This window comes from Furipterus horrens, unplaced genomic scaffold (genome assembly GCF_987537825.1).
Source record: "Furipterus horrens unplaced genomic scaffold, mFurHor1.1.pri manual_scaffold_6, whole genome shotgun sequence".
NCBI classification, from domain to species: domain Eukaryota; kingdom Metazoa; phylum Chordata; class Mammalia; order Chiroptera; family Furipteridae; genus Furipterus; species Furipterus horrens.
The window spans coordinates 157,496,594-157,509,951 of NW_028327176.1; the positions used below are offsets into that span (position 1 = coordinate 157,496,594).

A 13,358-nucleotide genomic window follows, 5' to 3' on the forward strand; every position below is an offset into this window, starting at 1 on the left:
TCGTTTGGGTTCTCCTACCAACAGAGCATGAGACAGGGTTGGATGCAGGAAATTTGGGGGGAAGGAGATATTGGGAAGTGGGGAGCATCAAATGGGGAAGGAAAAAGGGCCAGTGAAGTATGTGGAGCAGGATGCAGCTGTGTGCAACAGAGGCTTCCTCCTCCTGAGGAACTGCATGGAACACACCGCAGAATTATTCTTCAGAGGAAGACTGGGAGAGCTATCTATCAACTCCAACATCTCATTGGCTGAGGGCTGCCCCTGAGCCCATGAACTCTCTCCCCCACTTCCTAGACCGTCGCCAACTTCCGGGGAAGAAGCTCTGAGTCACAGCAGCTGAGAAGCACGGGCCCTGGAGGTAATGCTGCCAGCACGTGAGGGCATTGCCCACTGTAGCGGCAGCACAAACACACGCCGAGGGGATGCCGTACAGTGAGAAAAGGTGTTGCCACACCTTCTGAGTCTCTGATTTTTGTGCTTCAGAAAAAGCAAGAGTCCCCAGCACTCCTCCCTTTCTACTATATCTCAGTTCTGGCAGAAGTTACCAGTGGAAAAAACAGGGGAATCCCTGTGTTGTGACAAAGTGAAACAATTTCACCTCCTAGTCTATATTAAATGTTGGCAACAGGTAAAATTCCTAACTCATCAAATCAACCTTATTGCTTCACAAACAAACTCCCCTGAAGAACCAAGCAAATCCAAAGCTTCCTGCCCATATGGCAACAGAGATTTACTTACTTCCCATTTTTGATCAATTCTGCCACACATTTTTCACATTTTAACATCTCTAAAATTGTCACGTCATAATTTAGTTGGTAGTGTTGCACTTTCTAAGTGGTACATAAAATAATGGTGTTTCTTATCGATTATGGTGTTTTAGATAGGATGAAATACATTATTCCTGCTATTTTTAATTTAAACTGATATTTGCAAGATGAATACTAGCCTTTATTCTTTTGCTGGCCTATTGAAAACCAAAATAATTCCCTATCACCAGAACTTTGATGAATTGTAATTTAAATATTTTTCTCAGAGAAAAATATTTAAATAAGTTGAAATTACCATTGACTAAACATAATTAGAAAACTTTGCAAAAAATAAAAAAAAGAGGCCTAAGAATCTCTATTGCTTACAATGACTGACGACTAGTGATAAGACACACTAAATGAATAGGGCAATAAGCTAGATTCATCAATGGCTTCCTAAAATACTAAATTTTACACAAAGGCAATATTCATCTTAGCTTTCCCGAGACACATTACTCCTGATGGACTGTTTTTAAAGACAGCTAACTTTTCTAACAAAGAGTGCTAAAATACAAGAGAGTATAATTAAAGTGTTTGCTTGTTTTTATCCCCTGAATTCCCTCCCACTCCTTTCAGAATCATAGCTCTTAAAATTAGACATTGTTTGGTGCCTATCCCGGAGGGTGCCTCCTCTGCCATCTGGCACACACTAGATTAGTTTAGAAAGATGACACCCCATTTTTGGCAGGAACAGATCCAAGAGGTGACAAAGAACGAAAGCAGCAGACTTAGAGAAACTCAGAGAAAACTTAGACTAGTGGAGGAATATTCTCGCACAAAGTAGTTCTTCTATGGGTTCTTTTAAAAAAACTAAGTAGCTAGTTTAAGTAAAAACATACACTGTATATCATTTCAAAGCCAAAAGCCTAAAAGAAAAAACACACAGTGATTTTTTAAAACAGACAATAGCCAGGGGTGACTCTCCCCAAGTTGCCTACAACCCTTTGAGGAATTAAGTGGCCACTTCATTTTATAACATGCCATTCTAGATATCTCCTTCAATATCAAAGTATTATATTAAGCAAAGCTGAAGTCAGAGATATAGGATGACTTAACTGAAGACACTCAGTCTTGAATGAAAAAAAAGTCTGGGCAAAGCTTTAAAAGTTATAGAAAAGTTGATAGACTGAACATTTTTTTCTGAGACATTTATCTAAAAGAAACATAAGCAACTTAAAATGTCACCTCTACAGCTTCCCAGGCCCATTTCCTGTACTTTGGATCGTGAGTCAGTCGCCACATATACATGTAAGTTTCAACAACCTCTGGCCGTAGGATGTAGTATTTTTCATTTTGCCTTGTAGCAATGGCTTCAACACCGCCATCGAATCTGAAGGCTTCTGGTCCCAGTTTCACATCTAAAGAATAAGCAATAGTTGACAAAGGTTATTGTCCTGGGCAATGCCTAATGCCTACAAGCTAATTGAAACTAAAAAGTACTTTACAACATTCAAGAATGATGCCAAATCATTTTAAGGAATAGTTATAAACATCAGATAGTAAATAATATTCAATATACTTTTAAGATTTAGTCATCTAAAAGAGCCCATTTGGGAAAATGGTAATGATTCTTTATTTTATTTCACCATTTAGTGAGCATCATCAAATACCTTATAAGCTAGCTAGAAAATCAGTGGTTGTGAATGTTAAGTCATTGCTTCATGAAAGGTTTTTTAATCTTTGTGCTTCAAACCCTATTTTTAAAGGAGGAGCCAGACTAAAAATCTATTTCATGGAGACACCGAGAAGATTAATAATAGTTTATACACAAATATACTAAGTTTTGTCTGCAGTGGGACAGAAACTCTTATCCAATGTTACTTAGCTAAAGTAAGGTAAATAAATTAGACTGGCTTAATGTGTTATGGCCTGGATTTCTGTTTCTTGGCAAACTAAGAGTAACTATTTTTGTGTAGAAAAGCCGTGTCTTTTAAAAGGAAAGTATAAATTCCTTTAAGATATTAATCATGATTTGGTACAGTGGATATTCTTTTGAGGGCAGCAACGACAAACTTCCTTACTGAATGAAATGGAAGGATGCAGCAGTAGACTAAATGAAGAACATGTACTCACACGTGCGATTATAAGATTCATGACAGGTACGGGCAATCTCAGCCCCCAGTTGCAGGTAGTGCTGGGTCAGGCCTACAGGAGCATCATCTGCCCCAAGTGCAAACATGCCTCCAGCAAAGCAGGTCAGGTGGCCCATCTTGTGTTCCAGGAGGCCCCCTTTCCACTCTGCAATGTACGTGAGTCCCCTACTAGACTTGCGGATCAAGTGAGTCTCGATTGCCTGAAAATAACATTTGTTTTCAGCATTTGTAATCTTTTTTTTTCAAGTTTACACTAAAAACACCCCAACATAAAAAAAAGAAAAGATAACATATCACTCACAATTTTAATTTCATGTTACAAATCCAATTCAACCTGAAATTTTATGCTATTGCTCTCTGTATTCTTCCTCTACTCTATGCCTTTACTAGTTTGGTGAGTTAAGAGTTAACATTGTTGGGTCAGTCTAGTTAGTTTTGCTTGGTTCCATCATGAAAGACTTCTAGTCCATACACCTAAAAAGCTGTCCCCTTCTCAAAGACAGGCCATTGCTGTAGTAATAGTTGGTTTAGAGCATTTCCATTTTCATAAATGGGAAAACAACACAAAGCACAGGCCCTACATGAATGAAGAACAGCATGGAATCCAGGCTGGTGGTGTTACCCTTTTCCTTTGAAGGCTTAACAAAACAGAGCAGGAAAAGGGCATGTTCTTTGAGTCAGAATGCTTGGCTTCAAATTCCAACTTTGATAAACTTTTTTCTATCTGTGAATTTTGTGAGTAATTTGTTTACTCTATCCCTAAATCTCAGTATTCTTATTCATAAAATGGGAATAGTAGTATCTGCTGAGAAAACTCTGCAACATTTTGTTAATGAAGTGGTCAGGATGTGACTAGCACTTGATAAAGGTCATTTATCACATCATTCATGTCACCATTATGGTAACACTAGAATCACGTCCTCCACTAATAATCCTATTACAAAGGACATTCTTATACAATGGATACATATTTTTTAAAGTATATTTTATTGATTATATTGTTACAATAGTTCCAATTTTTTCCCCTTTGCTCCCCTCTGCCCAGAACCCTCCCTCCCCCAGCAGCATATTTTTTAAAAACAATATAGATCTGTAAATTTGAGAGAAATAATAATGTTTACAAAAATTATTTATAAAATACCTTTTATTTCTGCCCCAGGACTGATATTCTTTTAAAGTAGATAGATAAAATAAAATAGGCCTTATTATTTTAAAAAGCAAAAATGAAGTATGTTTGGAATTACTAATTTTTATATGTATTGTCTATACCTATTACACTATTATCAAAAAAGAGGGGTTTTTAGGACATTTGGGAATAGTAGACACTTATGATAAAACTTGTGATAGAGAAGAATAGATTAAAATGAATACATAAGCAGACAAACTTTCTTTATCTTTATTAGAAGTAAACAAATGAAACCAAGATGGTAAGAAATAAATAAACACATTACTGTGCTCATTAACTATAGTTAAGCTAATTTTATTGATGATCTACTTATTACATTAATATTCCATTTTATTTAATGCAACTGAACATCTTAGCTATTTATACTTCTCATAGCAGAAATTGCAATGAAGACCTTCAAGCAGATACCTGTTCATCACCCAATAAATTATTCTTTCTACAGAGCAAGAGTAATAGCTTTTGAACAGGGATTAGAGAAACATTAGTAGCCTGGTTGGATCCTATATAAAGTACTATATTATTTTTGGCATAATTCTGACGAAGTAGCTACTTCTCAAAGTAACATAAAAAACAAAGTTCCAAGACTTTCAAAGCAACATTTATGAAAAATGTAAATAAATATAGAGAAAGAAAAAGTCTTTAATGGCTCTAAAAAAATATTGTGTCGAATTTACAGAGAACTGATTAGGAAAAAAGGTTATTATATATTTTGTGATTTTATTCTTGTATATTTGAAAAAAAATTAATTCGATGAAGCCTGTAGAATCCCAATCATCTAACATGTACATCAGTTGCCTGGGTACCATTCACTCCAATGGACCTCTGGCAGGGTGTGTGTCCATCACTGTGGATTCTTAGTGTGGTCTCCAGAGAAGGCCATGAGAGCCAACTAAAAGCTCAAGATATTTTATTATTAAAACAGCCAAAGAAAACATATCACTCTGGGATAAATACTTTCAAAAATCCACTTCAAGCTAAAACTGATGAACTATGTATCTCTAGTAACTCAACTGTCCAGAACAATGTAAAGGATCCTCTCCTTGATAATAATGATCCCTGTAAATATAACTAGACAAAAAACTTTGCTATGTAACACAGTTACTTCTCAAAATCAGAAGTTTAAGTGTTTAAGCTTTGCTTTCTAAGTTGAAAACACAGCCGATTGAAAATGTTTTTACTATTATGAGAAACAGGAAACACTTTGACTTCAATTGTTCTTAATGGATTTTCCTGTCAATGGTTTGCCTAAATACAGTATGTTTAAAGCTATGTGGGCACACCTCTCATAGTTCTAGAAACTGAGGGAAAACAATACTTCAAAGAATGTTTTAAAGTTGGTGTTCCTGGAACATCAGGCCTTAGAGGGTCAAGAGCAGAATAATTAAAATGTCTTGCAGTGTAGTAATTAAAAAATGATGTAATGGAAACTATACTGTACGGAGAAGAACTCCCTAGGTTAAAACCTAAACCTCATAGAAGTGAAGAAACATAAACTTGGAAAAGGCCATGTGGACCAAATCTTAGTAAACTTTTGATGTTCATTGTGTTCCTTAATAAAGGCTGTGTTAAATTAAGGCCTATGTTCTAACTAAGGTGTTTTGGTTCCTATATGTGAAATAGCAGAGTTATATCTGCTCTATTAGTGAAGCTCCCTGTTGACATTGAAAGGAAGCCAATGTTATATTTAACCTGGTCACCCAGAACAAAGAGAGTTGCATTTATATTTAAATAAATAAATCAGCCTCTGTCAAAATCAGCCAGACCTCTTCTAGCAAGATCAATTTTAAAACAATGGCTACATTACTGAAATACCAAATTCCCATTTATTTCTTTCTATAAATTATTCTTCTGAATTATAAAAAAAATTAAACAGTTAATAAAAAGGTCAATTTTCTGATGATTTAGCCATAATTTTATATTATTTGTGACACCTTGATAATAATTAATATTAAAACAAACAAACAAACAAACAAAAAACAAAGCAGAGAGTGGCTGCAGGGACTGGAGGGAAGGGGAAACAGGTAGTTGTTCAACAGTTTCTGCGTTGCAAAATGAAAATATAGTAGAGACCTTTTTGCAGCAATGTGAATATAGTTAACTTCTGAACTGTACACTTAAAAACAGTTAAGATGATAAATTTTGCTTTCAATTAAATGATTTTATTTTTTTAATGAAAGTGAAAAATAAAGAAAACAGAAGTAAAAAAAATATATAATATATAAACTACCTTTATCAATCATAGGTGTAACTGATTTTGTTACAAAATTTGTTGTGAAAAATTGGGTACAAGTTCAAGTATTTTATATAAATAATTTTCTTTTTTTATTTTATTTACTTTCAAATTTTATTTTCATTTTTGATTGAGGCTTAATTTATTCTTACACTGGCTACCTCCTATAGACTTTGCTAAATAGTTCCTAACTTATCTTGCTAACTTACTGTCCATAAAAAATATTTACATGTAGTATGGAAATTTTATTCACAAATAAACCCATAGTGGTGAGGAATAGAGCAGGGGTTGACACCAACGTTAGTTTGAATTTTGGTTTCACATTCAACCTCTCTGGAGTTCAGTTGTCTTAGCTATAATACAACTGTAATACAATCTGCAATATAAAGTGAATAATATCTAAACTACTGGGAAGAAACAAACTAATACTTTAGAGTACCTACCTAACACTACCTAGCACACAGTATGCAATTCAACAAGCATTTGTTCCCTCTCATTCATCCTTTATTTTATTTTAATTTTTGATTTAATCTTTATTGTATTTTTTTTCATTACCACTTACTCCCCTTGAATTCCGCCCTTAGCGATCACCACAATGTTGTCCATCTCCATGAATCCTTTTTCCTTTTTGTTCAGTCCCTCCTCCCCTCACCCTCCGAGCTCACTAGCTGTCAGTCCTCTACTTTAAAGGACCTTTGAAAACGATTAATAATTTTTTCTTAAATATTAGTTTGGTTAGTTCAGATTTTTATTTGAGAGTACTGTCCATATAGCTCTGGAGATAAGTTTACTTCAAATGGAGGTAGGCATTACGATTATCTATAATCTTGGGAAATTTAACTTAGTCAATTTTCAGAACATAAATTCAGGAGTTTTCCTTTTCCATAATTTTAATTGATTCTAAGAAGAGAACTCAATTCCACTGAAGAAGAATCCCTTTTCTTTTTCAGATATGTGAGCCTTTTTTTTTTTTTTTAGATATGTAAATCTTTGAGGTTTGAATCATGTAAAAAACTTAACTGCCCTCTCAGAACTAAATACATCAAGTATTATTATAGTTATATTAGTAGATACTTTACCTAACTAAAAATAATTTGTAACCCATTCAGGTAGTATTCCACTTTTTTTTTCATTAAAGCTTGATTAATATGTAAGTTACAAGTTAGAGTTGAGAGGCAAAGGTGATTTAACTATTGGGTTTACCTGAACAGCATCAAAATACATCTTCTTAGCTTCTAGATCTGTCTTGTCAGACATTAACCATGCCTTTAGCAAATATTCATAAAAGCTGTCTCCGAGTCCTCCAACTGATACATGATCTGCAAGAAAGGGAAATGCATTTTAGAGTGATTCAGCCTTTAATTCAAATAATGCAGCAAAATCACGTTAGCAAGCCAGGATGCAAAACCCCATGTCAACTGAGACTCAATGTTACATTTAAATTCCAACAAATCTCCTGTTTTCAGAAAGACATTCTAAAATGAGCAGATGTGCTGTTAACTAATGTGATATACTCTAAATAATTGCCAGGGTAGCTTTGTAAGCATGAAGATAAAAAACATATAATGCCCCCTAATTCCCCAAATCAGGTTCTCTAGTAAACATACCAAAATAAAACATTTCACAGTATATATTCAAATAAATTTTTAATTGCTTTAGCTCTCAGTAACATAAACCATGCCAAAGTTATGAGCATTAGCAAATCTTTTTAAAGAGTGGCTTGCAATATAAAAGAAGAAGCTCTTCAGCTTCTTGTGGTTTGTTATTATGACTATAATTATTAGAGGGGTTTTTTAGTATTCTCAATCTGAAGGGTTAAAATTCTTGGGTGGAGCAGTAAGAAAGAAGAATAGGGCAGAAGTTTTTCTTCCTCATATATCATTTCAACAATCTTTTTCTGCTGCCATTTATTATGCCAGGTCCACTACATACATTACCAACAACCTTACAACTTGTAAGGTAGGTATCCTCATTGAAAGTGAGAAAACTGCCTTGGCTGGCATGGCTCAGTTGGTTGGAGCCTTGTCCCATAACCCAGAGGTTGTGGGTTCGATTTCTGGCAAGGGCATGTGCCTAAGTTGTGGGTTTGATCCCTGCTCCAGGGTCGTGCAAACAAACAATACTTCTCTCTATCCTTTCCTCTCACTCTGGAACCAATTGAAAAAATGTCCTCGGGTAAGGATAAAAAAAAAAGAAAAAAATTTTGAAAAGTGAGAAAACTGACTACAGACTCTAAATGAGATTAAAACCTTGGTAATTGCCATCTGATTTGACCCACACAGATCTCACATTTGGATCTGCTTGAGTGAATACTTTTATTTTTCAAGCATGTTTACCTATGAAAACAGATGTAATCTATTTAAAATATCATTTCTAGAATTCATGGAGAACTTGAGCATTAATAAAGATGCACTTATTTTGGAAAACTGCATTGAGTGGTTACTCGGTAAAAACTGAACAATGCAAAATTCTTCTAAGTCAATCTTAGGACTACACCTATTCAAGCTAGAAGGGCTATATTTTTAAATGGTTAAATATGTGATTTTATCATTAAAGTTCAGAATTACATTGCAGTTTTAATTTTCATGTAAAATTAAGTGTTTTTACAATTGTAGAGCTTGTGCTTAAAATAGCAATTGTTTGAAGTGACCTTTATAGTTTCCTACATAAATCACCACAGAAACCTCTGACATTTAAAAATTAAATAGACTAAGATCTATCTCATCAATAATAAGCCCTGTTGTTATAAACATGATTGCGGGAGACAAATGCAAGGTATACATGGTAAAGCAAATCACTGTCCTGTTCCTGTCAAAATAACAAGGACTGAATGAAGTAATAGGAAATGATGGCCATGGTCCAGACAAATTCCTCAGAGTTAAAGCAATGAGAGTTGAAAAGTAACAGCCAGAAGCACTTCATTCTCTTCCTCTTTAGGTTATGAATCTATAATAAATGAAAGAAGCAAGTTTGGGCATTTGGTGATTTTTAAAAAGGGGGAAAGCATTACGTATTGATACATGTATTTTAATTAATTTTGGTAAGTAGTAGTTCATTTTTTTTCTTTTTTTAATTTCCTACCTATAAAATTTTCATATTTGGAAGGAATCGAAATAAAGGAACATAGAGGAGAAACAAGAGAAAGTCCTTTCAAGATTTCAGCATATCACTCACTAAGATTCTCCCGGGTCTGGATGGCTCTTAGAGTAGAATCCTGTGTAAATAAATATCTTAGTGGATGTAGAACAGAACATGACTGATTTTGGCAGCAGGAAAGGACCACTTATTTCTAGAAAGAACATATGTGCTATTTTCATTCCAAAATGCTCTAAAGGTAATGTGTACTATAGTCACTCAAATATTACGTTCTTTTCTAAAGGGGGTAATTTATAATTTCCTTCCCAATAGAAATAGGTCCCATAAAGGATTTCTGATACTTAAAAGGAGAAAAAACAAAACAAATAGCAAAAGAATCAAGACGAAAAGAATTTCATACTCAATATCTTCATTTTTTAATTTTGTAGACTTCATCTAAATCTAAACTTCTCTCCTCAAAGCAATCCCTCAGTGATGCTGGTGACCTATATGATAATTATTCTGTTTATTAATATGGAGCCTCGTATCTGGACTCAACAGCCACATTATCTTTTTATATTACCAGTGACCAGGACTAGATGCTGCCTCTTAGCCACAACTGAGGAGCAGGGGCAAAAAAGAATAAATAGAACCACTGTTGAAAGCAGAGGCAGAAAGACAGATTGGATACAAAGTGCATGAGTGTTCACAAATTTCAAGTAAGGAAATACCTACTAGATGCAAAATACCGTGTGTTGTTGGGTTAACAAAAACAACTAAGACAAAGTCACTGCCCTCAAAAGTTTTGGATCCCTAGGTTGATGGTTATATATGTAAATTGTTAGGAAAAAGACCTTGACAGGAACATAACCAAAATATTGGACCAGGGGAGGAACCAGGGAGTGAGCAGAGGAGGAGTGGGTGCCAACAAATTCCAAATCGGGTCTTAAAGAAGAAGGCCTCCCAGAAGAAATGGCAATTGAGTTGGGCCTTGGTCGAGTCAGAAGAATGGTAAGAGGGCTGACGAAACAGAAGAAGCCCAGATCTGCACATGGTCAAGTGGGCTTTGATTAAAGAATAAAAATATAAGTGTATCTTCCTTGTGGCTAGAATGCAGGATGGGGCTGGGAGAGGAGAGACCTGGGACTCATCAACACTGTTTGGTTTTCCATCAGGAAACTAAATGTCCCATAAGCAATGCAAATATAAAGGGCTCTTTGTACCAGGAAACATGGCCAAATACATAGTATATTTATGACTCAGAAGGTGAAGCCAGGATGCCCTAGTACAATCGACTCTTTTGTCCCTTTTCATAGTGACTCCTAAGTCCTAAATCACAGGAAGAAAACCATAAATCCTAGAGACTTTTTTAAAAGTTTTGAATCTTTCATGAGAAAGAACTCTAAAACCCATGTCCTTTCAGAAATTCATATCTAGTCATCTTGTCCTTAGAAAGCTACTCAAGTTCTGTTTTATCTCGAATACTCTAGTGGCCCTCAAACTTTTTATAGTCTTAGCAACCCTTTGTATGCTTTTAAAAATGAATTAAGTACCCCCCCCAAAACTTGCTTTTGTAATATTATCAATGTTTACCATACTGGAAATTAAAACAGAATTTAATGTATTTTTATCAATTTCTTCAAAACAACAATATACCCCTTATATAGATTTTTTTTCATAAAACTGTTACATTTCACAAAAGAAAAATAATTGGTGGGAAGAGTGACTCTGTTTTATATTTTTGTAAATCTCTTTAATATTTCCTATAGTAGAAAACAGCTGGATTTTCATATCTGCTGTACATTCAATCTATATTATATATCCTGTCCTAGCTGAAATAGATGAAGAAAATTCAGTCTCACATTTATACAATTGGAAGAGGGAAGAGTGTTTTAACAATCTTTTCAGATTATCATGGATATTTTTCTTTAATACTAAAACAAAACTCTGACAAGTGTATTTTTAAGGGTTAAAGTTTTTAAAAAGTTAACTGCAATGCAGAACTAGAAACCATATCAATACATTTTTGTGCTGTTGCATTAAAAGCCATTGGTCTATCTTGCACTTTGAATGGATCTTTTTCTCATACGTGATTTTGTAAAAGCAAGCATTGGTCATTCGGAAAATACTGCTCCCTGAATTATGCAGATCTTCCAAATGTTGACGCATTTTATTATATGATATAAAAAAACCCCAAATTTGTTAATAGCACCACCAATCTCATCAGAACAGTCTTTAGTGTTGGTTAAAGGCAATGGGCTCATTCATGGTGGCATATACAAATTTCCCAAAATTCAAATTTTCATTTAGAAGTTCAAATTTTATCATTGACACAGATACTGTCAGTTTTCCTTGAAGCAACAGGCTCATTTTAAAGAACACATCTACTGATTATCCAACTCGGAAAAACCATTTGTTTTCAGTTGTTCTTTCAGTGAATCTCGTGACCGTGAGGCAATAGTGACCAGTTCAGCTCACAGATCAGACAGTCGCACAAGTGCCTTTTGATGAGGCAACCCCTACTTTTTACTATGCAGAAGTGTTTTAGCGTACTTTCGATTTAACCACATGGGACATTACAAAGATGTGTATTCAATGGCTGAGATTTGCTAGAATCAGTAATTTATTTTTGCTTCATTAAGAACATTCATAAGCGAAACTGTCTTTTCTTTCCTTTCTTTTTTTGAACCTGCCGTGAAGATTTAGAATGTGAGACTTCCAGCCAAAATGGAAGCGTAGGTAGACATATTTCACCTCCTTGCACAGCCATAAAAAGGATCACAACTAACCTCAAAACAAAAAACAATGAGAACTTCAAGAAAATTTAACTATATGGAAGTCCAACAACTAAGGATTTAAAGAAGAAATATTCATCCAGACAGCCTGTGCCCAACTTGAGATTGGAAACCAGGCCTTTTTCTTGCTGTTTCTTTTTGCTTTCCCCTGCGCCTCGCCCCTCTTTTTACAGTGGGTCTCTCCATCTAGTTTCTGAATTCTTTTTGAATGACAGTCATATGAAAGCATGTTTGATTTAATCGGTGTTGAAATAGCCCTGGAATCCACCTATAAAACCAAGCACTTGGAAACACAGTAGTGGTGTTAACTAAATACAGCTATTGAGACCAGCCGTCTAACTTGTCTATACAAGAACAGTGGGTATGATTGTCACACTAGTTGACATTTTTAACAGAATCAAGGTACAAAGGTCTTAAAACCATGTGGAGGGATGAGGTGATTGTTGGAAAGTGGGGTATGTTACTTTGGACACCTCTCGTGAGAATATTCCTTGTATTGTGTTTATTGTACAAGTTGTCACCGCTGAGATTTAGTTGGAGATTTTTTCCACCATGAGGTTGGGCAGTGCATCGGACTCCCACCATCACACCCCACTGAATTATGGGCAGTCATTGTAGAAAAGACATCCTAGGGAGCCAGGATGGAGAGGCTTCAGAAAAAGGCTGGTCTGAATTCATGGTATAAAATTTCAGTATCATGGTAGTTTGCCAAGTTAATTTCCATTCATAAATGTGAGGTATTTAAAATAAGTTCTTGATCATTTTGCATGGAAAATCGATACTAATGTTAGCCTACAATTTGCAGATTTTGCTTTCTTTTTTTCCCCCATGGCTCTCTCCTGCCCCACGCACCTTCCCCCTCTCCCACAGTCAGTCCCCACCCAGTTGTCCGTGTACATAGTTTTTGCTTTCTTGAAGAAATAAGCTAGGCAGAAGTTCATGTTCAGGTTTTAAGTACTTTTAGAAAAATGAGAAGTGCCTTTTGGGAGATGGGTGACTTTCCAGTTTGTGAACTTGACACCTCTGCCACTTTAGTTTCTAGGCAGATTTCATGTGCCATCTCCCCCCCCCCCACCCCTGCCCCATTCTTTGCATTAATTATAAAATGATTAATGGCAGAGGTGGAATCTAAGTGTCTGTCCATTTTACTTTGCATGTGCAGCCTGTTGTTCC

The 13,358-nt window shown here is 35.2% G+C and overlaps 1 protein-coding gene across 1 annotated transcript in view; it reads right to left on the bottom strand.

The window, feature by feature from the left end:
• Nucleotides 1-13,358, bottom strand: part of MAN1A1 (mannosidase alpha class 1A member 1) — a 150,027-nt gene that overhangs the window by 7,978 nt on the left and 128,691 nt on the right. The window contains exons 9-11 of the mRNA XM_090279800.1: nt 7,519-7,634; nt 2,880-3,099; nt 1,992-2,164 (exon numbers count right to left, since the gene is read on the bottom strand). Coding sequence (XP_090135926.1) covers nt 1,992-2,164; nt 2,880-3,099; nt 7,519-7,634 — 509 coding nt within the window. The remainder of the gene's footprint in view (nt 1-1,991; nt 2,165-2,879; nt 3,100-7,518; nt 7,635-13,358) is intronic.